The 27999-nt window shown below is 39.6% G+C and overlaps 1 protein-coding gene and 1 pseudogene across 4 annotated transcripts; both read left to right on the plus strand.

The window, feature by feature from the left end:
• The first annotated feature begins 959 nt into the window (after window positions 1–959).
• Window positions 960–17908, plus strand: LOC127416756 (cyclin-L1-like). 4 transcript variants are annotated; one of them, XM_051656296.1, is made up of 11 exons: window positions 1012–1322; window positions 1701–1775; window positions 4668–4777; window positions 7059–7179; window positions 7286–7350; window positions 13937–14036; window positions 14135–14239; window positions 14379–14520; window positions 16086–16197; window positions 16340–16438; window positions 16967–17908. In XM_051656296.1, the coding sequence occupies exons 1-11, from the start codon at window positions 1080–1082 to the stop codon at window positions 17385–17387; spliced, it is 1593 nt and encodes a 530-aa protein (XP_051512256.1). In that variant the 5' UTR covers window positions 1012–1079; the 3' UTR covers window positions 17388–17908. The 4 variants fall into 4 exon arrangements, with proteins under 4 accessions (XP_051512259.1, XP_051512258.1, XP_051512256.1 ...); XM_051656297.1 differs by lacking the exon at window positions 1701–1775; XM_051656299.1 differs by lacking the exons at window positions 13937–14036; window positions 14135–14239; window positions 14379–14520; ... (1 more) ...; window positions 16340–16438; window positions 16967–17908 and adding an exon at window positions 13000–13645 and having other exon boundaries at window positions 960–1322.
• A 2345-nt stretch (window positions 17909–20253) lies between these two features.
• The window catches only part of LOC127416704 (thioredoxin reductase-like selenoprotein T1b), a 34670-nt pseudogene continuing 26924 nt past the window's right edge, over window positions 20254–27999 (plus strand).

Consider the following 27999-nt stretch of genomic DNA (forward strand, 5'->3'; position numbering starts at 1 on the left):
CTACTATACTGATAAAATGATACGTACATCCCAGTGCCGTTACGTTAAGTATTTTATGTATTTATCTATAATAGTGTATAATGTCATACTCTAATAAATATATTTAACTCGGCTCTATAATCGGTGTAAGCGCCGCGGATGTGTACACAACTGTTGTTGTTCGTCTGACCGGACTAACGTCACACTTTTAGAAATAGAAACGCCTGGAAGTGCAACTGCACTTATTTTAGACTGACTAGCCGAAGTTCAGTCAGAGATCGTTTGGCAGAGATGGGCCACTTCTATTTAAATGATGGCGGACCGAGGAGCTCTGAGCGCCCAACGGTCAGCGGATGTAGAAAGGAAGTCCCGCCTTAGAGTTAAAAGATCCAATCACCTTTTAGATAGAGACATCACTTGTCAATCAACACGATAACGCGCGTGCGCATTAGCTATACAAGCCGGGAAAATTACGTTCTTTTTTTTTTTTTTTTTTTTTAGCGTAATATGAGGTAAAGAATCACAATTTACGATACCAGTATTGTCAGATTTTACTGCTGATTTGAAGTATGCTCTTTGACCGTAATCTTGACCAACCATTTTTGACATTTTTGGTCTTTCTCCGTTCAAGTAGATAGGAGCTGCACTGTCATGACTGGAAATAGCCTCCCGAGAGCATTCCAAAGATGGCCGACAGTGGACTGACTTGCTAGAAAGACTTTGGTTCAGTCTATAGCAGGCGCAACACCATCATAAAAACAATCCATTGAGACGAGTCTTCAACGTTTTTGACGCCAATAATGGTGTTAACATGTTTTTTTAGCAATCTTTCTTTTCGAATATGGGCGCAGAAACGCACATTAACGCACTGTGATGGATTAAAATGATTTGTGATTGGTCCAAATCTAACAGCGTTGAATAAAGTGACAATAATCCAACAATGATTGGTTTGTGTCTGGTCACATGACAAATCTCTGCGCCAATCAGCGATTAGTCTCACAGACAGAATAATCACCTCTTAAAGTGCCGCTGTCTGTTCTAGGCGTAGAGTTTATTTCTATGTCCCAGGACATTTTCGGCAGGCACCGACGACAGCAATCATGGAGGCGTCGATGGCCATCGGTCCCGCCGAAAACGTGCCCGCTAACAACGAGGGCATATTAATCGGTGATAAAGTTTATTCTGAAGTCTTCCTCACCATAGACAATTCTCTGATCCCGGAGGAAAAGCTCTCCCCTACCCCGTCTATGCAGGATGGCCTGGACCTCCATACCGAGACCTATCTGAGGATCCTGGGCTGTGAACTCATCCAGTCCGCCGGTATCCTGCTGCGCATGCCGCAGGTAATTTATACCGACCCATCGGGTAAACGGAAGGAACGTATGATTGATCCAAAATGATCTGAAGTTGTCAGATGATGCTGACGGTCTGACTTAATGATGTCAAGTGATTATGATGTAACGTAAAGCGAATAAGCTTATCTAACCCTACAAAACAGATCAAATACTCCCATGGACTTATAAGATTTTATTCTAAATAAATTGAATGTTAATTTTGTTTGTAAAATGTGCATTCTAGTGCGAAATAGCAGTGATTTTGTACGTCTTTTGACGATCGGCGGCGGATCGGCTAGACAAAAACAAAATGTCGGCCGGAGGTTGTGAAATCAAAACAGAAGCGTTTATATTTCCATGTTCTTTAATCGCTATTCTGTGTTTCAGGTTGCTATGGCGACCGGACAAGTGCTTTTTCATCGCTTCTTCTACTCGAAGTCCTTCGTGAAACATAGTTTCGAGGTAAGAAAATAAATCAGCATTTTTAGGCAAAACGGGTGGCAGCCATGTTGTTTGAGCTGCTGTAAATGACATTCAGTCGGATTATAACAATAACATTGCTGTATTCCTTTAAATAGTTTAGTGTCATTCAAACACTAGTGCACTTCCTAACTAGACAGCATTTTGGGCGCGTTCGAGTTGAATAATTTTGAGCGTCATTGCGCGTTCAGAGCGTTCCAATGGAACGAACGCGCCTTTTTACGTCCCAAAAATTCTGTTTAGGTAGACAGCTCACTAGGTTCTGAATCACCACCATCACAATGAGTGGTCTACCGATATCTTGATAACCTCTATCAGTCGCGAAATAGGGCACAGTTATCTCAGAATGGCAAAATATCGACTAATTAATCTGCCTTGCCGATATATCGGTCTATCGCTAATTATAATAACCATGTAGCTAATTATTAAAATGACGATTATTTATTAATGGTACAATCAAGATCGTAATTATCAAAATTAATGAAAAAATTTCTAAGAATGAACGACAGACAAATACAGTGATGTGTTTTAAGGCGCGTCATGTTTAACTTTGCTTGGTGAAGATGGAGTGGGCGGAGGACCAGGGTAGTGTTGCACCAGCTGTGCGTAATGTCTATGGTAATTTGGGACATAAAATTCACACTAAGTGCTTAGTAACTACTAGTTAGTTTGTAACTAAGGGGCAGTTTACACGACAACATTTTCAAATAAAAACGGAAAACTTTTTATGCGTTTTGGCTGTTTGTTTACACGACAACAGCGTTTTGGGGCCTGAAAACGCAAACTTGAAAATGGGTTTCAAAGTGCAAGTTTTTGAAAACGATGATGTCATGCGCACGCGTATTACGTGTTCAGTCTATAGGCATGCGCGCGAGACATTCAGAACTACAATGGTTGACTACAGGATTGTGTTTGTGCTGCTCAAGAGTTTATTGACGCTTCTCCAGCAAAGTGTAGATTTACTGCATCACTACTACGACCAGCGATCGCCATCTTCATTGTTTGTATTCACCGCTCTGTGGAAGAATGCTTATGTGCGCAGGCACATAGTGTTTCTTTACAAAGTGACATCGCCAGCTACTGGCCTGGCATGCATAATACAGCGTTTTTAGTCGTTTTCGCAGATCCCTGTTCATACAGATCATTTTGACAACATTGTTGCCTGTACGTGAAATATTTAAAAAACGCAAAGGAAAAACGTTTCCGTTTTTAGTACATCGTTGTCGTGTGAACGGCTCCTTAGTTAGTGCTTAATTTGGTTGCACCACCTGTTCTTATGGCAAGACTTTACTAGTAGTTCATAAGCTCTCCGTAAAGTGATGCGTAGTCACATAATATGACGTTTACCTGTATTGATCTAATAAACAGACTTCAATTTCGTACACAGAACTGTTAAAAAGCCGTGAATTTCAGTTTTATCTTGTTACGTTTGACGTTCAAACCTTGTTTACTCATGTAACTGTCAGCTGTAATAAATTATATCCCCATTAAAATATGATATATAATAAAAGTAGATTTGATAAATAGTACATTTGCCCTGTGTAAATAACAATATATAGGAACTGTATCTAAAATAAATAAAGGGTGTTAAAGACTAATACTACAGGCTGGAAAAATAGACATTTATTAATTTTAATATCCTATATATATTTTGAATGTGTTGAAACTTGACACCGGGAGATGCACCCTGAAAACTGCACTGTTAGATCAGTTTCATGCTGAAGAGCTGCTTAAAAGTACGTTTTTTTTCTCTCTCATAAATGTAAATGAGTGTAAATTTCAATATCGTACTGTATGTCGAAAGGATTGAAGCCTGTCATGCGAAACATGAGCTCATTGATGTCATTAAGTGAGTCTGCTTTTTTATTCCAACAGTTACTCCTGGTCGGAGTCTGCCGTAGGGTTACATTCTACCTAAGTTTAATGGTGCAACGCTCAAATATTTAGTAGTGCGTAAATTGTGACTTAATGCCCATTTATTCCACAACTAGGCTAAGTTGTAACTTACATATAGCTGGTGCAACCGGCCCCAGAAGTCCATTTAGCGAAATTCACGATTGTGCAGATTCCCATTGGACTGACTGTATTTCATGTGCTGAATTTCGCAAATGTTACTACGCATGGCGAAATTCTGCTGGCAAAGTATGCGGATGTTGAGCGTGTGTGAAACCAGCAAAAAACTAATTGCCAAGCAGCCTCTTCTAAATGCTCTACTTTATACTCTGGGAGAGTGAAGTTAAAAATAAACTTGCCACTAGAATTATATTCTTGTCCATTGTGAATATTCAGTGTAGCTGTGTACGAATCACCGACCACACAGAAGTCACTGACAAACCAAGCAACTCCTTATTGGTCAAACTTGAATTCATAGCCGCCGGAATTTCATTGCGTGAAATTTAGGAACGCGCGGATTCCCTTTGAGATGACTGTAATTCGCCTGGGGAATTTCGCTGTACGAAGGTAGATGTGACCGCGCCTTTAGTTGTAATTTGTTTACAGTGGTTGACCTATATGGGTTTTTCAATGGTCGTTACCAATATCTGCCATTGTAGTGATAACAAATGAGAAGTACAAAGTCTTTAAATTAAATCAGTACATTTTTCTTGATATTTATTCAAAATTCGTGCACTATCTGAAAACAGGAATTGTGCATTATCCATTGCCAATGCTGTTTGTAGATTTTTTTTTTCTTTTTTTTTTCATTTAGCCTACACAAGAGAGCACATTTATGTTAATAAACCAAGTGGGCACAGTTATCGACCAGACTAATTAATCTCAAAATATATTGATCTAGCAGCTTGATTTATGATTTTGTTTCCAATGTGTAGTAGTGTTTCTTAAAGCTCTTTCTGCCACCTCTGTCTCACTCTCTAGATTGTTGCCATGGCCTGCATTAATCTGGCTTCAAAAATTGAAGAAGCCCCTCGAAGAGTAAGGGACGTCATCAATGTCTTTCATCATTTAAGGCAGCTCCGAGGCAAAAGGTAAGCATGGTTCAGTCTCGCAGGACTGTTTCCTGTGTTTGTTACCTGTGCCAACAACCTCCCACCATAACAGATTTTGTATTCTTTTGAATAACATTAAACGTCATGAAATTGCAAATGATTCGGGTACACTTAAACATGTTAACTGTGTGTAGTCTGTGCACTTCTGTTTGTTGTCAAGATGTCGTCTTATTTTGAGTGCCATTTTGTTTGCTTTATGTATTCTAAACCATTTTAAAGCTTTTCAGTTTCCTCATCAGTCATAATTGGTAGTAACTGCAGGATAGTCTTCTGATAACCTGAGCAAGTAAAATGTTTTCAAACTGCTCAAAAGTTTAACTTTAATCGAAGGAATATGATAGCATTTGGGCTGTTACAAGACTAAATTTAATTCCAAAATGAATTTGAAAACAAATAAAAGAGGATAAAAAGGAAATATTGTTCAGCTAAAATCAAGACCACGGTATTAACTTGAATTCTTTTTTCCCTTGCAACCAACTTAACAGCGACCAGCTACATTTACCAATGCCTGGGTGATGTGGAATGGTACGTAGAGATGAAGCAGTCGGCATGGCAACAGTGAGCGAGGTGTCGCTTCCCCCCCTCCCCCGGGAGAAGCCAGTGGTCTGAAAGCGGTCACTGGGATATCGGGGATCGACAGGTTGGCCGATGGTGCGAAGTGTCTGGGTGTCTCCTGTATCTCAGTTTAAGCTTATTGTCTCTGCCAGCACAGGTGATGATCCAAATTTTCATTTAATTATAAAAAATTAAAAAAAACACCCCACCGTACATGTCATGGCTGCCACAGAAAGATAACACGCTGCATGTTTACATGACAGGGACATTTAGAACATGCTGGTTTTGGGGCCATTCTCGTAGAATTATAGTTAGAATGGCTGCTTCAGGCCCGAAATTTCTTAAATTCACATTTAAATGTAAGATAAAGCAGTTTTAAATTGTTTTGGAATTTAATTTAGGTTGTCAGAGCTATTGTGTGAAATTATGTTTGAATTCAGTTCAGCTTTAAAAATCACTAGCCTTGTTTTGTATTGATTTTACTCAGACATGATTATTTACGTGGAATTGTGAAACTCCGGACATTGTTTATGTGTTTTACGAAATGTTCCTCCATTTTTGAATGTCGCAATTTAAATTAGAATTCAGATGAAGATTATTTATGTTTGGTAGAATAAAAGCAGCTGTTTTTTTGTTTGTTTGTTTGTTTGTTTTTTCACGTAAAGTAGGGAAAGTTTGGTAATATTAACAGTTTTTTCTGTAACTGGAAAAATATGACATGGGAGTTGCAAAAGGTTAATAAAATTATATTACTATTTTTATTTTCCCTAACTGGACAATTAAGATATTTTTATTTGCAGCAACCATGTAAGAAGAAAGCTCATGTTGATAATAGACATTGGTGGATCGATATTTTCTGCGGTTTTGAATTGGATTGCAGTTTTGACTGTTGGTTAAGTAATATGTGTGGTTAAAATTTGATTTCTATTGTTGCATTGGAGTAGATGGATCATAATGCACTTCTGAAAGCCTTTTCATGCAATTATTTTTAGTTCGTAATACAATAGATCTTGAACTTGTTCTGGGTTTAACAGAATGTCAATGGACCCTGAGTGATTACTAATGATCTGTGAGATTGTGTCTCTTGTACGTCTTCAACATTATGTCTCTTTTTAGACCGAATTAGCCTTTAACTGAAGTAGATACTCAGAAGTTATTGTTCTTTGCATTGTGGATTTCATTTTACAGTTTGTATATTTCTTTTACAATATTGACCTAGTTAGTGCTTCGTGATTTTGGTTATGCTGTGTTTATGAAGCAAAGTACTAAAACTTGAACACCTGGGTGATCATGGGCAGGTGCATAGGACACAGTGGAAACAAATAGAAGCTTGTACATCTTGTGTAATTCAATAAAGGTTTGCAAACTATATGGGAGTGCGGACGCTGGACTTTTTCTATTATATATTATTCTATGGTATATGTATTGAAAAACATTCAGTTCTTTTCTGTAGAAGCTATGATGTGGTGAGAGGTGGAGCTTTTTTTTTTTTTTTTTTCTTCTAATGTTCACTTGTGGCAGGACTAAATGTCTTACACTGAAATTACAGGAGTCTTTAAAAACTGGACCTGTTGCCTTTAGTTGGTTGAAAGGGAGAAAGAACGAATTAAATTGAAAATAAAGCAAACAAAAGACACTCTTTTATTGTATTTAATAGTATTTGGGTTGGGGGAGACAATTTCATTTTCGTTCCTTCATAAATCAGGAGTCCAAGCCCATTGATACTTGATCAGAACTACATAAACACCAAAAACCAGGTGATAAAAGCTGAGCGGCGCGTGCTGAAGGAGCTGGGCTTCTGCGTCCACGTCAAACACCCACACAAGGTATGCCCACTTTTTCATTAGCTGTTTTTAGTATATTGTTTTTTGCACAATGAAGTTCTGGTTGAAAAAATAGGCAGCTTAACATGCAGTTTCCTTTGTTTTCTAGATTATTGTTATGTACCTACAAGTTCTTGAATGTGAGAAGAATCAAACATTGGTCCAGACTGCCTGGTAAGTAAAAAAAAAAAAAGTATTCTCCTTAAGGCGTCTAGACACTAAGGTGTAACCAGCCCAAGAATTAAAGAAATAGTTCAAGTAAAAATGAAAATTTGGCAATATTTACTTATCCTCATGCTTGAAACCTATATGACTTTCCTCCATGGAACACAAAAGGAGCCGTTTATCAGAATGTCCAAGCTACTCTTTTCCATACAACGGATGTGGGAGACCAGGGGTTTTCCAACTTCGAAAAGGACATGACAGCATGTAGTCCATACGACTTCTGCACTATATTCCAACTCTCTCTGATAGCTTTGTGTGAGTAACAGACTAAAATTGAAGTCGTTTTTCACAGCTGTGGTCACCATTGTCTTTCATTTGTATGGAAAGAAATAGGGATGTCCTGGTACCGATAGTGGTTTCAGAATAGGGTCCGATACTGCGCTCTTGTACTTGTACTTGTGCATGTAAAAGTGCTTCGATACAAAAACCAATAACACCTGATGTACGAATGTCATTCCTTAAACATTCTGCACACAAATTAAAATCATGTTATGTTCTAGTGTGATTATTAAACCACAAAGGCTGAGATTTAATTAGATAAATATATAGTTTACATGTGCTGCGCGCTTCAAATGTGAGAACTTGTGAATGTGTGTCCTCTAGGGCTGGGCGATACATTGAATACCCACGATATAATTGCGATGATTTTGCTGACGATGTAAAATTCAACAATATTGTGAATATCGCGATGATTTTAATTAGCCTTTTATTTGGCCAAGTGTCATAGAGTGCATCAGTAGACTAATTTCATGATCCTTCAGGGCTGTATAATTAATCAAAATAACATCAAAATGGAGATATGATCATATGTGATTATTTAACAGCTAAAGGCTGCGATTAAAGAAAGGTAAACATTGTCTGTCTGCACTTCAGAATGAACTGGTGATTCACCAATCTGTGTGCACACGAGGGGGCGGCGGGGTTCATAAGCTCGTGTTTTTAGCGCAGGTCACCTCTATTGTGAAGTACTGCAGGTTCAAGCATTCACGCAATTCCAAACATTAGTAACCGTTATAAAGTAATTATACAAATCTACAAACACAGAACAGTAAAGGAGAGTTTGACAGCGGTTCACAAGATGCAAAACTCATAACTGTCAAACAAACATTGCACTTTCCGTTTCATAATAAAAGCCCCAGTTTAGGGTGAAGTAAATAGGACAGAAATATATTAATTTATCTTTAACAAATCTTACCCTGAATATATTAATGATTCAGTATTATATTATAATAATTAACTTGACTGGGTTCCACAGTAATAATTTGGTACTATGCAATATTCATCTGGTTTCCAAAAAATAAGTGGTTTTTGCACGTCTTGTTCATTCACAAAGAGAAATGTTTTAATAAAAATATATGAAGGTAATTAAGATTTTTATTAAGCTTCCATATATGATTGTAAGTGAAATGTAAGAATAAACATGCAAATCTATGAAAATGATTACATTTTACTCTCCCTTGTGTTAATTTAGTAAAAAAAACAAAAACTGTGGGAAACATTCTGTCACCATTTTTAAATATATTTTTATTAAATGCCTGTAGCAGCCAATAATGTAATAACTACCATTAATGTAATAACTGCCAATAACCTAATAAATGTTCCATTCTTAATGTAATAAGTCAGTAATGTAATAATTTACCAATATTGTAATACATTTCTGAACCAATAACGTAATAACTTTTTGAACTTAAGTTCTTACATTATTGGCTGGCTATTACATTATTGGCTGGGTTAATAAAAAAATAATAAAAAATGTATTACATTATTGGCCGTTACTACATTAACGGTAGTTATTACATTATTGGCTGCTACAATGCCTTTGAAATATTAATTCTACATGGCTACAATGGCTGTTTACATTAAATGATGGTTCCTCTGATTAAAAAACACTTACGCTATTTCAGAGCAAAAAGATAATTATCGAGATATAAATTCTGAAGCATATCGCCCAGCCCTCATACCTTTTAGAGATTCTTGGGTCATTCAAGGAGAACACCGTCATGAGCATCGCGCACTCTCTTTGTAGCAGATGACAGTGAGCAGAATGCTTATTCACTTTGTAGCATGAAGCACATACAGACTACATATTTATTTAATAAAATGGCAGTCTTTTGCAGTTTAATAATCACATAGGGTCACGTAGTGATCTGCTTTTCCGGAAATGAGAAGCTACCATTAAAATACAGTAACGGAAAGGGCTTCACTTTGAATTAAAGCTTCCGTCAAAATAAAAGCTACATTTCAATAGAAAAAAAGTACGCAATAAATACATCACTACTGTCTAGTTATGTAATAAATCAATCATAATTATATTGTTTTTAAGCAATATCTCACATCTGTTTTGCTCTGTTATGCAGCCCTTTAGTTGACAAAAATAACTCCAATATTGTATTTTGGATTGTGCTGTGAGGTTCTGTATTAAAGCACTTAATTTGATAAAAAATAATACAATATTATGTTGACAATTAATTGTTATATTTTCCTTTGATTAATCCTTTTTTAGACACCATTTGATGATAAAATTGGGGGGGGATATGTTGATATGGAATTCAGAAAAAGTAAAACAAAAAAATCGGTGATTGTACTTGTTCTCCAAAAAATAGTATCTGGACATCCCTAGAAAAAAAAACAGGATGATTATTAAATAACTCCTTTTGTGTTCCACAGAAGAAAGAAAGTGATACGGGTTTTAAAAATATGAGGGTCAGTAAATGAAGGAATTTAAATTTTTTGTGAATTATTTTTTTAAAACTCTACCTCGCTTACATAACATTCCTGTCCCCTCATCTTATCACACTTTCTTGGCTCATGCGTGTCTGTACGTGTCTTCTGTGTTAAATCTCTTGATCATGGCTATGATTTCTTCAAAAAAATGGATAGCTTAGTTTAACTCTGTCCTTTCTCTCTACTCTTTGATTAAAGGGTAGTCCATGATGGTAAGTGTCATAAAGAACCTCTGAACTCTGCTCCTCCAACCACATGACCTCAGGAATCTGCCCCTCCCCCCCCCCCCATTGGCTGCCCTTCTCGAGACAGCCAATCCAGTGAGAGCTCTCTGCCCGAGAATCACTGAAGGGGGCCTTTTCCAGCTGCCTGCAGCATCTTGTTTTCTTGGGGTTGTCAAAAAGGATTTGTATTTTTGTTTCTGCTTCAGGTCTCTAGTTTGATCACTCTTTCACTTAATTTTTTGGATTCACCTTTCAAAGATAGTTTTAAAGCCTGAATATTTGCACTTCATTGACCCATCTCTAAAGTTTATCAGCTAGGTTTTAGTTTATTCAATTCTGAGTGCTGCGTTATTTCAAGTTACAGCGTTAGTTTACCCAAAAATGAAAGTTGTTGTCATTTACTTACCTCGTATTGTTTCAAACACTTGTGACTTTTTCTTTAAAAGAATTTTGAAGAATGTTCATGCTGTTTTCCATACAGTGAAAGCATACAGTGACTATAGGTTGTCAAGCTCCAAAAAAATAACAGGGTTCCCACATGTCCCGGAGAACCTGAAATTTTGCAGTGCAGTTTTCCCAGTCATTGTAAATTATAAAAATTATATGAGAAAAATACCTTTCCATGTCATGGAAAATATTTGAATGTTATAAAACTGTAGTAACTATGTCGCTAACAAGGCTTTTGGGGTATGTTACATGTACAAAAACATGGTATCAATCAGGATTTGAAAGTGTAAAATAATTGGTAACATTTTGTCACTGCCGCCGGCTGTGCATTGTGAAACAACATCAACAGTTGACTGTCATGAACGAAGCCCTGTCATGTACATTCACTGCTAATCTGCTGTAATTTCTGCTTTGCTCTGAGTTTAAGTAAGTTTATATACTATAATATAATAGTTTAAGTATTGATATAGTGCAAACAAATGTTTTGTTATTGTTGTTCCAAGCAACATGTTGTCTTAATTACAAAAACATTTGAGTTGTAAATTTCAGACAATGGTGATGGTCGGACCGAAGATCTTTTGGTAAATGAATTTGAGTGGTAATGTGGCCTTTAAACCTCGGAATGTGAATTAGTTTTTAATAATTCACCAATCGGATGTCCGCTTATACCGCTGTTAACACATGTTCCGTAGTTTGCAGAAAACTCAAACAGAATCCATGGAATTAGCAAATAATAAAGATTGTAAATGTAATATATATCAAATATAATTCAGATAATTAAAATGCAATACATTATTGTGGCAGATGAGTAAGGCATTAAGAAAACAATATAAAAGGTGGCTTTTGAAGGAAATAGATTGGTTATTTCCATATTATTGAACAAACACTCACTGAGCACTTTATTAGGAGCACTATGGTCCTAATAATGTGCCCAACATGGTCTTCTTCTGTTGTAACCCATTCGCCTCAAGGTTCGACATGTTGTGCAATTGAGATGCTATTCTGCTCACAGAAATCATTCTCTGTTGACCTCTCTCATCAACAAGGCATTTTCGTCTGCAGATCTGCTGCTCACTGGATGTTTTTTTGTTTTTGGCATCATTCTGAGTAAATTCTAGAGACTGTTGTGTGAAAATCCCAGGAGATCAGCAGTCACAGAAATACTCAAACCAGCCCATCTGGCATCAGCAATCATGCCACGGTCAAAATCACTGAAATCAAATTTTTTCCCCATTCTGATGGTTGATGTGAACATTAACTGAACCAACCGACTCATATGAATTGCACTGCTGCCACACTATTGGCTGATTAGATAATCGCATGAATAAGTAGGTGTACAGGTGTACCTAATAAAGTGCTCAGTCAGTGTAAGCCTTTCATTGGCCTGCAATCGATTTTGCAATTGAATGCATAAATCTGTCCGTGACAGGTTTATTATAAGGGCTTTTCTAAGGATGCTTCAATGTACACATGCATCAGACGGACGCTTTTGAAATGTCTCACTTTGGTTGTCACTTAATATAAACATAGCTTTTTTTGGGTCGCTGTGTCAAGTTAAATGTATAAAACTTTGAAGAAAAAAAACGTCTCAAGACCCATGCATTCGTAATTACGTTAATTCCAGCTGTGTTTTTAATGCAAGAATGCATTCTCATCTTGTGCTTTCGCTAGTGTAAAGCAAGCCTGAGTGTGGATTAGTCTCTGTAAAGCTGCGTGTTTCCTACACAGCTGGAGTTTCGCTTACTGCCCCCTGCTGAGAACAGGTGGTGTTTCAAGCTTGAAATGCTCCAATGGTTAAAATATTTCTTATTATGCCATTGGAACATGATTAATTGTTAAATTTTTTATATAATTAATTGCATTGAATTTAACTCTTTCATTAAACACATTATGGTGCCACTTTTTTTTTCTTTTTTATATATAGTTATGGTATGACCAATTATTGAATTTCATTTGTGCCCTTGAAAAGTCAGCACAAGCACGCCTTTTGCAAGAAATATAAAATGTATTTCTGATTTATATCTGCTCTTTTGAGATCTTTTGAGGGCACTTATTTCTAAATATTTCTTCCTGAAAAGTAAGAATCATTAATGTAACTTCATAACCAGAATCATTAAATTCCTTAGAATTCCCACCACTAGTGCTTTCAAAGTCTGGAAAAGAGTTGTGTGAACATTCTGCTAAACATCCATGTGTTTCACAGGAGTCTTAAGAGTTTTAAACAACATATGGGTGAGTAAACGACTGAATTTAAATATTTGATTCAATTATATCTTCAAATACATTTGTTGCCATTAATTTGGTATGAGCAGTTGTGTCTTAGAGTAACTTGTTTCTGCTCAGTCTACGTCTTGAATGACCTGTTTCATACTCTGGATCTGTGGTGTTTATGTTCCAGTACAATACATATCTACTAGCTACTATGATGACAAGCAGAACTTTTGGGTCCACGCTCTGTGTGTGTCTGTCTGTCTGTCTGTCTGCTTTATTCTCAGAGCTTTGCATCCCATATCTGGTAGAAGATTTTTGTCTGTCCACAAGTCTATGCCATCTAGCTTAATACAACAGAAGATGTGAATTTGTCCATTCTCAGAGCAGCTGCACTTCAAACGGCCTCGCAGTCATGCTTTGACTCCTGGTCACCATGCGCAACGCATGCCATACTGTGTTATGAGTCGCATGCAGTCACCTTTGCTAAACCATGCTCCTTGTTTCTTTCCATTTTAAACTCATGTGTCTTTTATATGGAAAGTTGAACTATTTAAGATGGAACTGGTACCCTAGTCATTTGAAAAAATAATTATGGAATTAGATATTTAAGTCACTATTTTGCATGTTTTTTTTTTTTTTGACAAAACCCACCTCCCACCCCAATGAGCTTGTGTATGTGCACAGGGGTGCACTGAACATGTATGTGTGCTTGTTCACACTGCCTGCATGCATAACGCTGGTATAGAGCAACTGGGGAATGTGAGGCAGAGAGAGGAAAAGGACAAAGTTAAACTCAAGTCTCCATTTATTTTATTTATTTTCGTCTTTCTGCATCATGTGAGAAATCTCGAAAATTTAAGGAATGTTATAAATGCAGAACAACCCACATGGGGAGATGGCAGTGTTGTGCTTCAACTTTTGTGTTGCAGGAACTACATGAACGACAGCCTTCGCACTAATGTGTTTGTAAGATTTCAAGCTGAGACCATCGCCTGTGCCTGCATTTACCTCGCTGCTCGAGTGCTACAGGTATTTATTCATTCTTGATATCACCTCTACTTGTCAGTTTTGTGAGCTCTTGATATTAACGCTTTTTTCCTTCACCGTTATTCCTTTTGCTTTCACAGATAGCGTTACCTGCTCGGCCACAATGGTACCTGCTGTTTGGTGCTACGGAAGAAGAGATCAAAGATATCTGTACAACCACTCTGAAGCTGTACACCAGAAGAAAGGTTAGACCTGTTTCACCTCATTCCCTTTCAGTCTAATTCTTTGACCAGTCCTGATGCTGTAGGGTAATAATTTGATTATGTTTCTTTCAGACTGTTAGTCTGAGCCAGAGTTTCTGACTTGTGTCATCTCAATCTTTAGCCAAATTATGAATTGCTGGAGAAGGAAGTGGACAAGCGGAAGGTGGCTTTGCAGGAAGCCAAACTGAAGGCCAAAGGACTGAATGCCGATGGCACTCCTGCACTCTCCACGTTGGGTGGATTCTCTCCTGGATCCAAACCATGCAAGTCATCCGTTCCTACACTTTCACACTATAATTTTTTTAATTTTTAAAACAGTCTTGCTTCTTGGCTCTGCTTTACTAGTAGCAATAGGAATGGGAATCACACGGAATTTAATAATTTTGATGATTCCAGTTCCATTAACGATTATTTTTGTACTTTTAAGCACTAAGAATTACTTTGAAATAAGAAATGCAATTCCCTATTGCTGCCCTCAACAGCCTGTTGCCAAATTATGAGATAATTTCAGATTTTGACAGAGCAGATATAGCAAATCAGAAATACATTTAAAACAATTCATGCTGAAGGTGTTCACACAGACTTTTTAGAGGCAAAAATACAAATAAATTATCCTAACTATATATTAAATACAAATTCTAAAGAAACAAAAATTTAATAACATATTATATTAGTTCATTTATTCTTTAATAAAATTCCACTGATTACAACAAAACTCATGTGTATCTTTAACTACACATTGTCATATGAACAACCAGTCAGTAAATGTACTACAAAGTCATTAATTGCACTTCAGTTAGATTAATTCAGTAACCTCTCCAACTGATGTATAAATGTTTTTGATTCACTAAAAGTCAGCTCAGAAAGGCCCCAATAGACTTCTAGTGAAGTCTGGCCAAAAAGAAGGCGTTTTTGAGTTTATTAGAGTGGTTTGTGAAATCTCACCAGCGCAAACTTTCAGGAAAACTATTTACTGGCTGCTAAACACCTTACAGTCATTGGTCCATCGGTAGATGTGACCTGGAGCTCCACCTACTTTGAGGCCAACAGCTAATTCTCGTTCAGTCAGTCAAGATCAGTCACACACCTTGCCTATATCTGTACGTTCATTCACTTAGAGACATTTTCCAAGACCATGCTGTGTGAATTTTTTAATTTTTTATCTGCTGTTTAGCAGTGATTACATCATTTAGCGCTTCTTTGTTACAGCAATGGCTCAATTGTGAGTGATATCATCTTGTGGACCCACTAATTAGTGCAAATAATTCCAGGCGCGTGCGCATACTGCTCATTCAGTGTATGCGTGTTTGAAACGTGTTCAGTGCAAGAGAACTCTGCTGATAACGAAAATTGCATCAGTCATCCTGTACGTTCACATCTGACCGAAATATAATTTGGACTAAACGTTGCATGTTATGGCAACATATAACTGCATTCATGACCCTTTAGCACCATGACTGCAGAATGTAAACATTACAAATTACGCATTATCTACTGCATATATATTACTTTTAAATAATCATAGAGTGGTTAAAACAGCTTGTTTTACTGATCTTGTGTGTATTCTCCTCATAGAATGAAGCATGAAGTCATTTATATGATTTTAATGTCGTATTAGTTAGCATCTCCTTTTTAAACGCATCCCCCAATGGTGTGGTCGTGTCCGAAAGCTAGCAAACAGCATACCATTGCTCAGATGTTTCGAACTTCTTTTTAGCTCTGAGCGAAGAACGTATGCAAAAGGGTCTTCAAATTGGCCTGTGCCACAGAAAACTTTTTATAAAAAATACATAAATTATAGATTCTAACATTTGAATATTCCTATCAGGTTCACCTAATGTAACGAAAGCAGATGAGAAATCTCCAAACCCTCAAATGCTCAAGGCTTTGAAGAAGGAACCAGAAGACAGACCTCAGGGCTCCAAGAGCCCACACAACGGGTGAGTATTTGACTGATGCCCCTCTGCCCAAGTTACACCACTCTGCCCATTCAGTGTTTAAATTCTACATATTTTCATTATGAATGCTTGTATTTTGATTAAAGTGCACCGAGTAATTTAGCGTCCTCTGTTGTTTCCTCAGACTCAGGAAAGATACTAAGTCAGGTCGAAACAGTAGGAGTGCGAGTCGTTCTCGTTCCCGAACAAGATCACGGTCCAGATCCCGCTCTCCCAGGCGGCAGTAAGTTCCATTCATCTGTTACATTGCACTGCTCTACTAGGGCTGGCCGATATATTGAATATTCTCGATATATTATCAATGATTTTGCTAGCAATTACATTTTTTTTTTTACAACTTTGTGAAAATAGCATTGATTGATTGATTCGTTTGCATTATTCAGTTTATTACAAATTATTTGTCAAAAATGTTAACGGAAGTCCCTGCATTGCTTTTTGTATGCTTTAAAAAAAAATTTTCAACTTACATGTAGGTAACTTTATTATCTGTTTGTTACTGTTTATTGTATCTTGGTGCATATAAATTAAAATGATTAAATAATGTTCTTGTTTTGTGTACATTTAGTGGAAAAAGTACCTTGATTATTAGTATCCAAATAATTAGTGTTTTACTTTTTTCCTAGTTCTTACATTTGAAAGCACTGACACATGTAGATTCATTTGAAACATTTTGAATGAACTTTGCAAAAATTTTTAACCCTCTTTGATTTGTGATGCTTGTATCAGTACTGAACTGCTGTCTCTTCTTTAGTTACAATAACAGACGCAGTCACTCAGGCACCTTCAGCTCTCGTTCCCGGAGCCGCTCTCACAGCCGCAGCCCGTCTCCACAGCAACACACCAACAACGGCCCTCCATCTCCTGTCCTGCCACGCTTGAAGTCAAAGCACCGCCCTGACGAGCTGCACCCACACAGCAGACACGGTCACAAGAGGAAACACTCACGAAGCCGTTCTCGCTCCAACAGCAAACAGCGCGAGCGGGACAGAGAGCGAGAGAGAGAGCGCGACCGGAATCGAGGCTCCTCGGACCTGGTCAAGAAGCACAAGCACGAACGTAGCGGTGGTGGCCATCACCGTGACCGGCGGGAACGCTCGCGCTCATACGAACGCTCTCACAAAAGCAAACACCACAGCAGCAGCCATTCAAGCCACAGTCGCCACAGACGCTGAGTTGGTTTTCCTCCATAATGTCAGGTCTGTGTGGCTGCGGGCATGTCTGCTGAACTGTCGTGTAGAAGTGGTCGACACTGACCTTTACTTGTCTGTTTTACTTATTTTGATTTTGAGTTCTCTTGTTTTGGCGTTTTAGTTTTTAATGTTATAAAAGACTATGAAACTACATATTTACAGTGTAAAGATGGTTTAAATGTTGATGTAATATGGGAAATGCTTTGATTTATAAAAGCAACCTTTTTCAAAAGGTGGGAAAATCACTAGTTACAAACTAATGTTTTCAGGAAAGACACCAATATTTTGCACAGATATAGGAATAATTCATAAAGAAGCTCTACTGGTGAAAGAAAATTGGTTTCTCTGTAAAATAGATCTTTTTTTGTTTTTTTTTTTTTTTTTTACAGTTGCAGATGCAGACTGTTTTCTTTTTGTTTGTTTTTTTTGGATCGTGGTGACTTTGTTACACTGGTTTACATCAGATTTTTACTCAATAAAAAGTGACTTATTCCTACTGTCAATTGTTGTTTTTCTCTTTTGTGAAGCTTTGGATTATTGTTTGAAAAAAAATGTATGTCATTTTTATGTCGGGGGTACCTGTTAATTTTTCTGTTAAATATTCTACTGTCGAATTGGCTTAAAACTGAGTGTCTTGACTTGTATAAAATCATGAGCACTCATGTGAGATGAGGATTAGTCATATCAGTAACCTTATAAAATCATTTTTATTCTACATGGAGAAGGTCTCCTTATGGGCACTGCCATGTTAGAATCACATGACCAGTCAAATACTACTCAGTCTTGTCACTGGACACTTTAACTAGTTGATTAATCATGGCTGACTGTGAAAAGAGAATTTCTACAATGGCATCAGTAATTAAAAACTATTGTGTTTAAATGAAGCTGCATCTATTCTGCTGGGTGTCAGTGTGAGTCCAAGGTGACATATTCAAAGAATTACTGACTGCACCTTGGTACAAAAACTTAAAGGGTTAGTTCACCCCAAAATGATAATTCTCTCATCATTTACTCACCCTTATGCCATCCCAGATGTGTATGAATTCTCTTTCTAAAATTCGTTTGGTATTTGAGTGTGGTAACACCTCGGGCGTGGCCAATCCTGGAAGCACCAATAACACCCAGTCTGTCAGTTGACAGACCAATCACAGCAGTGATGGAGTCCCATCTCCCTACATATAAACCACTGTCATAGGTGCCTATTTCATTCTCGTTCTCTTCCCAGTGAAGATCATTGGAAGCTATCCTCAGCAGGACTCACAAGAAGTGGTTGCTTAACAGTTCATCAGACGAGCCGTTCAGGTATGTCGCAGAACGTGGCTGTTCTTTTTGCGAGTATATTTACTGTCAAAGTGAATATTTTTTCTGCTGTATTTATGTTGTTTTCTCCGGGTTGCGTGAACCAGTGCATCGAGGCGGGTTTGCGTTTTTCTGCGGAGTTTCGAGCTGTTATAGCTTCTACCTCTACGGCAAGAGGATTAACACAGAATCAAGTGGCACCTTGTGGTGTTCTTGAGTTCGGGTTCTGTCGTGGCAACTGCGAGCTCACCAAGTGGCGGAACGAAGAGGAAGGATCCCTCCCATCCGTGCGCTTGTGGACCTATGATCTCGCTGAAGGATTCCCACCTGCTATGTATCGCCTTTCTGGGGGTCAGGCATGCACAGGCCACATTCGCTAATCCCAAGTGTTGCCCGCATTGTTCTCGTTACATACAGAGATTTTTGGAAAGGAAGGTGAGTGCTGCGGCGTAGAATAATGAGGATCCCTATTTTTCTCCGCCGTCAGCAGAGAAAACCCCCCACCCCAGCTGCAAGGTCAGAACAGCTGGGGCAATCTCATGGACGAAATCCCTCCCGATCTTCCTCCCCTCTTTGAATCAGCCCTTTGGCAGGGCACAGGGAAGATGAGGAGGAGGATAATGCTGATGATAGTCTTTTGGAGGACGATGACTAGGAGGATGAAGATGATGCCATTCTACCCACTCTTCCTCCTCGGCCAGATAGCGCGATGGACACATCCCTCTGTCCTGTCCAAGAAGAGCTGGACCTTATTGAGATGTGTTGGAGGGTGGCAGCCAAGCTCTCAACTGACCGTCACAGCAGACTGGCCAGGGTACAGAGAGGGATCTGTATGACGGCAAACAGCTGCCGTCTCATGCTGCCCCAGTAAAGCAATTTATTCCAGCCTTCCTAGCATGCATCGCGGAGATCCGTCGGTTTTGGGACAAGCCTTTTTCACACAGAGTGCCTGTTAAAAGTTTCTCTAGACTGGAATGCATGAAATGGAAGATCTGGGGATGTCCAGCCCCCCTCCAGTTGAGTGGCGAATCCCCTTCACCCCGATTGTCAGGCGTTTTTTTTCATCTGCTCCCACTTCATTGCCGGGACGGACGGAGGGATTGTCAGCCTCCATTTACCAAAATATCTACCGATCTTTGGCCCTAGCTGTAAGGACTCTTAATGCCACCTTCCTCCTCACAGCATATCATACCGAGTTGATGGAGGAGATGGACCGACAAATTGATGCAGGGGCACTGAATGCGGTGTTGTGGGAAAAGATCTTCGTTACTGCGGATCTCAACCTACATACGTCAAGAGTGGCTGTCCAGAACTGTGGCCACATCATGGGTCTCGCCGTTGTGGATGAACTGGCTATTTGGCTCAATCTGTCTGGCCGGTCTGAGAGGGAGAAGACAGATTTCCTCGATGCCCCAGTGGATCCCTTTGAAGCCCTTTTCGGGGCTATGGTGTCCACAATGCGGCAGCAGTGTTATTTGAGGAAAAAGGATGGAGAAGTGTTCAAGACCTGCCTTCCCTGAAAATCCACCGCTCGCCCCCTGCAGCCATCATGGGATCACAATCCATTTTAGAGGTGGACAATCTGTTTTTAGAGCCCAGACCAGGCCTCCCCCACTGTCAGGGCAGGGAGGGGCATAGCCGAAACAGCCCCAGCCGAGAAGCAAGGATTCTTTCGCAGCAGCGGCCAAACATCGTCCGTCTAACCCTCAGGGGAACTAGAAGAGACAGGTGACCTAACCAGTGTTCTGGTTGGGGAAATGGTGTGGGTGAACAGGAGTCTCTGTTACATTCCTCCCTTGATAAGTGAGTTTGTTTTCCACACCTCCAGCTAAGAGGACTCGGAAGGGGAATCAAACCATAAGTTTGAGGGGAGTCAGCTCAGATTTTAGAGGAGAAAATAGCAAATTTGCTGAGCAAAAGAGCAATAAGGATTTTTCCGCTGGAGGACAACCGTTAGGGTTTTTACTCCAGGTATTTCATCATCCCCAAGAGAGGAGGAGATCTCCGGCCCATTCTGAATTTGAAAACCTTAACAAATACCTTAGAAGGTACGAGTTCAAAATGCTCATGCTCAAAACACTGAGGTGAACAATCGGACCAGATGACATTCCAGGAGCCAATTTATGGCAGAGCCCCCCTCTAACTGTCAAAGCAAAGAAGAGTGGCTCCATTTTGATGCCAAACAAATGCCAAGCACAGCCATCAGAAAAGCTGCTCGGACAACTGCCAGACACCCCTCACAAGGTAGGAAAGATCTTCCAACATGTTGGAAAAGCATTCTCACTGGTCAATGAGAGGTTTCTTAGCAATCTCTCACACCCCCCATCCTAAGGTTTGACGTAATACAAGTAGTGAGAAGGCCCATAAATATCTTCAAGACCTCTCAAAGCAGCATTAACTTACCATGTGGCACAATCTGAAACAAAGAAGCCACAAAGACAAATCTTTACACACAAACTTTCTAACATAGACACCAGCTGCAACACATCCACTCCATGTTAGTTCACAGAACTGTTTATGTAAATTGCAGTTGTTCAGTTAGCACAATAGTTCACAGAAACTGAACTATAGTGGTATAAATTAATGCATGCATAATATTTAAACTTTTAATATCATGTTTGGTCTTCATATCTTCAGAAAAATGCCAAGAGTATTTCTGAAGAGGTTTGGAAAGGGAAAAATGCATAGTTGAGACTTTAAAGACATTGTTGTAACTATGTACTTTAAAATATGCAAATGTTCCTCACAGAGAAGGGAGGGTGAGCCACACTGTGTGGGCCCCCTCCGATCTCAACAGTCAATCATTACCCTGAAACAAAAAGTACCAAACTGAAATCTCCACATCAGGAAGGTATAAAACATCCTTACAACAGCCACACCTTTGTTCTGGTCTCACTCTATGAGAGAGAGGCAATAACAGAATAATGATCAACGTTCTGAGTCCCAGCTGTTAGAGTTTGGGAGCAATAATAGGCTAATAATCAACAACCTAATTACCCGTCCAGAGGGTCGTTCACAGAATACAAACCATCCAACATGCTAAATCTCACTCCATGAGAGAGAGGATAACAGATCATCCACAGTTCTTGGTCTCCATCCGAGAGACAGAAGATCAGCCAAGTACCAAGTCTCACTACAAGAGACTATTGCAATGACAAGTTCGGAATCCCTATACCAGGGAAATAACTACAGCGACATGGTTAAGCTCTGGTGAGCAAACCTCCTCAAGTTTCATGCATCTGCGTGTTCCAGATGATGAATCTTGCACTGACATAAGGGCTTTATATCTGCATGTTCCAGATTGCAAGAACCCTCTCTGTGCTTCCAGGAGTTCAGCATTCCTCAGCTCCTTCATGTCCAAGGCTGTTAAAATGGAATCCATCTCCTTCCCCACTGTAACGTGGCCCTGAACCCCAGTGGAAGACATCACCGTCACAGAACTCATCGACCGATCAAGAAGAACGTAAATATCACTACTAAACCTCTTTCCAGAGACCTTGGCATTAGTGTATACTATCATTTTGTGATTATCTATTGTTCCTTAGATTGCATGACCTGTGTATCAAATGTCTAGCAAATAATCTTTGAGTTATTTGTTTCAATAGAAGTAAGGTTTTCACCTTATTAATTAATAGACAAATAGCAATTTATCTTTAATAAGATAGTCATACTTTGCCATTGCTACATCCAATTCAACCACTTGCATCTTTCCATCCTATGCACTTTTATTTACCTATTCATTTATTGTATTTTTTAGCATATAAGTACCATTTTGTAGTTTTTGTTAGTTATTCTTGTTTATCTTTTTGAAAATAAAACTTGTTTTATTACAACTGTGTACGAGCTCTAAAGGGTTAGGCTGTTCTCAAATCCTTCAGATTATTCAGATGACCAACTCCCTCCAGTTTACATAATTTTAATTTATTGAATGGTCCATTTGGATCATTCTTTTACTGTTAAAATGAAACTCCTTAGCTGGTGCCCCGAGGATGGAGGGAGGGGCCTTCTGATATTAATAATCACACACCCAAACACCTTAAGTGAAGTGTGCTCAAAAATCACCACATACACTATATTGCCAAAAGTATTCGCTCACCCATCCAAATAATTGAATTCAGGTGTTCCAATCACTTCCATGGCCACAGGTGTATAAAATGAAGCACCTAGGCATGCAGACTGCTTCTACAAACATTTGTGAAAGAATGGGCTGCTCTCAGGAGCTCAGTGAATTCCAGCGTGGTACTGTGATAGGATGCCACCTGTGCAACAAGTCCAGTCATGAAATTTCCTCGCTACTAAATATTCCACAGTCAGCTGTCAGTGGTATTATAACAAAGTGGAAGTGATTGGGAATGACAGCAACTCAGCCACGAAGTGGTAGGCCACGTAAAATGATAGAGCGGGTCAGCGGATGCTGAGGTGCAGAGGTCGGCAACTTTCTGCAGAGTCAATCGCTACAGACCTCCAAAGTTCATGTGGCCTTCAGATTAGCTCAAGAACAGTGCGTAGAGAGCTTCATGGAATGGGTTTCCATGGCCGAGCAGCTGCATCCAAGCCATACATCACCAAGTGCAATGCAAAGCGTCGGCTGCAGTGGTGTAAAGCACGCCGCCACTGGACTCTAGAGCAGTGGAGACGCGTTCTCTGGAGTGCCGAATCACGCTTCTCCATCTGGCAATCTGATGGATGAGTCTGGGTTTGGTGGTTGCCAGGAGAACGGTACTTGTCTGACTGCATTGTGCCAACTGTGAAGTTTGGTGGAGGGGGGATTATGGTGTGGGGTTGTTTTTCAGGAGCTGGGCTTGGCCCCTTAGTTCCAGTGAAAGGAACTCTGAATGCTTCAGCATACCAAGAGATTTTGGACAATTCCATGCTCCCAACTTTGTGGGAACAGTTTGGGGATGGCCCCTTCCTGTTCCAACATGACTGCACACCAGTGCACAAAGCAAGGTCCATAAAGACATGGATGAGCGAGTTTGGTGTGGAAGAACTTGGCTGGCCTGCACAGAGTCCTGACCTCAACCCAATAGAGCACCTTTGGGATGAATTAGAGTGAAGACTGCGAGCCAGGCCTTCTCGTCCAACATCAGTGTCTGACCTCACAAATGCGCTTCTGGAAGAATGGTCAAAAATTCCCATAAACACACTCCTAAACCTTGTGGAAAGCCTTCCCAGAAGAGTTGAAGCTGTTATAGCTTCAAAGGGTGGGCCGACATCATATTAAACCCTATGGATTAAGAATGGGATGTCACTTAAGTTCATATGCGTCTAAAGGCAAATGAGCGAATACTTTTGGCAATATAGTGTATTTTGGTGTCTTGTGTGAGGCCCAGTTCATTTCATTTGGTGCCAGGGTGATTCTCATTAAAACACTCTCTCAGTTTATTCGTCCTAGAGACTGGTTTACGTCAGTTGATCTGAAGGACGCGTATTTTCATGTGGACATCTACCTGTCACACAGACAATTCCTAAGATTTGCCTATCAGGGAATAGCTTATGAATTTTTGGCTGTGTCTTTCGGACTTTCATTGGCACCGAGAGTCTACAGCAAGTGTGTGTAGGCAACACTAACGCCGCTGAAGTTAATGTGTCTCAGGGTGTCTGCTTATCTAGACGATCTACTGCTGTGCTATCGCGGCAGCAAGCAGAGATAGATATGACAACGCTGGTGTCTCATTTAGCGAATCTGGGATTCAAAATAAATGAGACAAAGAGCTGTTTGATGCCCTCACAGGAAATAATTTATCTGGGTCTCAGATTGAACTCTGATCAGTATCGAGCGTTTATGTCAGAGGAACGCATCAGATAGATTCGTGGTTGTTTATCCCTTTTTCAGAAAGGGAAAAAAAGTCTCATTCAGGTTGCGTCTATGTCTATTGGGTCTGATGGCCTCAAAGGTGTCAGTCTTTCCTTTGGGACTACTGCAAATGAGAGAGTTTCAGCATTGGATTGCAGCGCAGCACTTGTGTCCTCGCCATCACACAGAGTAAGAGTGACGTCAGAAGGGATGCTCACTCTCCATCATTGGAGAATTCCCTCTTTCCTTCACGGGGGAACCCCTTTGGGGGCGGTCTCTCTGAGGAAAGTGGTGACGACAAATGCGTCACTCACAGGGTGGGGCACGGTGTGCGAATGCGGAATAGTGAATGGGGTTTGGCCCATGTTATTACAGAACGCGCACATAAACTTATTGACAGTGTTTCACCATTGAAGCATTTTGTACAGTTCCTTCAAGGCCACAATGTCCTAGTCACATAGAACAACAGTGGTATACATAAACAGACAAGTGGGCACGTGTTCACAGTGACTTCACAGCTCGGCACAAAAGCTGATTGTGTGGAGCAGTGCACGCTTTCTCTCATTACAGACGACGCATGTTCCAGGAGAGATGAATACAGGGGAGGATCTTCTGTCCAGGTGGAATCTTCTTTACGGAGAATGGAAATTTCACCCTCAGGTGGTGAGTCGGCTGTGGGAGAGAAGCGGAGGAGCTGCCGTAGATCTTTTCACATTGCACGAAAACGCTCATTGCTCTCTGTTCTTCTCTCTGGTGAGAGACGGTGCTCCTGTGGGTGTCAATGCTCTAGCGCATCCTTGGCCAAATGCATTACGCGTTTCCTCCACTGAGTGTGATCATTCCAATTCTAAAAAGAGTAAAAAAATATGGTCACTCAGTCATACTGATCACCCCGAACTGGCCGGGGAAACTGTGGCTGGCGGAGATAATTAAACTTTCGTGCGCCCAGCCTTGGCAGCTCCTGCTGCTCATGGATCTCCTGCCGCAAGCACGAGGAGAAATATTTCACCCTGGACTGAGTAGCTCTTTGGGCCTGGCTCGTGAGAGGCTAAATTTGTGTGTCATGCGTTTGCCCCCAGGGTGATTGAAACGATTCAGAGCAGGATAGCTGCTTAAACGTGCTCCACATATGATCAGAAATGGGCTGTGTTTGAGCAGTGGTGTGCACACAGACACATTGTTCCATTTTTATGTTCAGTGGCAGATGTTTTGTGTTCTCTACAGGAACTTTTAGATAAAGGCAGAGCCTTTTCTACAATTTATCTCGCTACCATATTGGCTTGTCATGTGGGAATTGACTCGAATACAATGGGTCAACACCCGCTTGTTTGCAGTTTTATGAGGGGCGCAAGATGTTTGAACAAGGTGTCAGAACCACTGGTTTTGTCATGGGATCTGTCCGTGGTCCTGAACGCGCTTTCTCAGCCTTCCTTTGAGCCACTTGAAAGTATAGAATTAAAGGTATTTTCACAAAGGCATCTTTATTATTGGCCTTAACAACTGCATGCTACATGCTTTGTCAGTTCATCACTCTTGTATGCACTTTGTGGTGTATTTATCGAAAGTGTCTCTTAAAACGAATCCAGCCTTTTTGCTAACTTTCCACCCTCCAACTTTTTCCTCGCCAGAGGACGAGCGGCTTCACTGTTTGTGTCCAGTTTGTACTCTACGTTTGTACGTGGAAAAAATGAAGGCACTGAGGAAGAGTTATCAGCTTTTTGTTTCTTGGGCTGATTCTTTTAAGGGCAGACCCATATCACTCTCATTGGGTAGTAGAGGCTATTAGATTCAGTTATAATAGTCTGGGGCTGCGACCTCCTGAGGGCTTGAGCTCATTCTACCAGAGGCATGGCTACCTCGTGGGTGCTATTTAACAGCACGAGGCATCACCCATAGTGAGATACCTCACTCCTGATATCAGAGAACCGAGGTTACGTGTGTAACCTAAAGTTTCTTTCATCTGCCGAATGCAAAGATTTTTAGAAAATATCTCAGCTCTGTAGGTCCATACAATGCAAGTGAATGGGTACTAAAAATTTTAAGCTTCTAAATCACATAAAGGCAGCATAAAAGTAATCTATACAACTCCAGTGGTTTAATCTATGTCTTCAGAAGCGATATGATAGGAGTGGGTGAGAAACAGATCAATATTTAAGTCCTTTTTTTACTATCAATCTTCACTTCCCTGTTCATTTTCTTTTGTTTTTGGCATTTCAAAGGGAAGAGAATTTATAGTAAAAGAGCACTCAAATATTAATCTTACGGTCACCCTCACATATTGGTGAGTAAATGATGAGAGAATTTTCAATTTTGGGTGAACTATTCCTTTAACAACTGAGAACATTAGTGGATTTTAGATATTGAGATAGACTGTGTATATATATATATATATATATATATATATATATATATATATATATATATATATATATACAGTGTATACAACCCCAATTTTTTTTTTTTTTAAATGTACAGTAATTTCAAATCAGATGATTGCAACACACTCCAAAAATGTTGGGACAGTCGAGTGTTTACCACTGTGAAACATCACCATTTCTTCTAATAACACTTATTATGCATTTGGGCACTGAAGACACAAGTTTGTTAAGTTTAAAAAGTGGAATTTTCCCCCATTCATCCATTATGCAGGTCTTAAGCTGCACAATTGTACGGGGTCTTTGTTGCCGTATTGTGCACTTCATAATGCAGCACACATTCTCAGTTGGAGATGGTCAGGACTGCAGGCAGGCCACTCTAGCACCTGCACTCTCTGCTTATTCGGCCAGTATGTGGTTTGAAGTTGTCCTGCTAAAAATGCAGGGAAGTCCCTGGAAAAGATGGTGCTGGATGGCAGTATATGCTGCTCCAAAATTTGTATATATCTGTCTGCATTAATGGTGCCCTCACAGATGTGCGAGTTACTCATGGGCACTGACACACCCCTGGCCCATACAGACACTGGCTTTTGGACATGACGCTGATAACAACTTGGATGGTCCTTTTCCTCTTTGGGTCAGAGAACACGACGGCTGTGTTTTGCAAAAACTATTTGAAATGTGGGCTCATCGTACCAAAAAAAAAAAAAAAAAACATGGTTCCACTGTTCTACTTTCTATCTAAGATGAGACCGATCACAGAAAAGACAACAGCGCTTCAGGACAGTGTTAATGAAGGGCTTCTGATTTGAATAGTAAAGTCTTAACTTGCAAATCAAAAGCAAATCAAATCACTTTATTGTCACACAGCCATATACACAAGTGCAATAGTGTGTGAAATTCTTGGGTGCCGTTCCGATCAACATAGCAGTCATGACAGTGATGAGACATATACCAATTTACAATAACATCAAATTAACACAACACAATTTAAACATCTGTTATACACATAATTACACTCAACAATATACAAATAATAACATACACTGTACAGTATACAATACGCTGTTTATTTTTAATTTTTATTTTTTTTACTATATAGATACACATTATTCAATAAAAA

The sequence above is a fragment of the Myxocyprinus asiaticus genome, chromosome 26 (assembly GCF_019703515.2).
Source record: "Myxocyprinus asiaticus isolate MX2 ecotype Aquarium Trade chromosome 26, UBuf_Myxa_2, whole genome shotgun sequence".
Lineage (NCBI taxonomy): Eukaryota > Metazoa > Chordata > Actinopteri > Cypriniformes > Catostomidae > Myxocyprinus > Myxocyprinus asiaticus.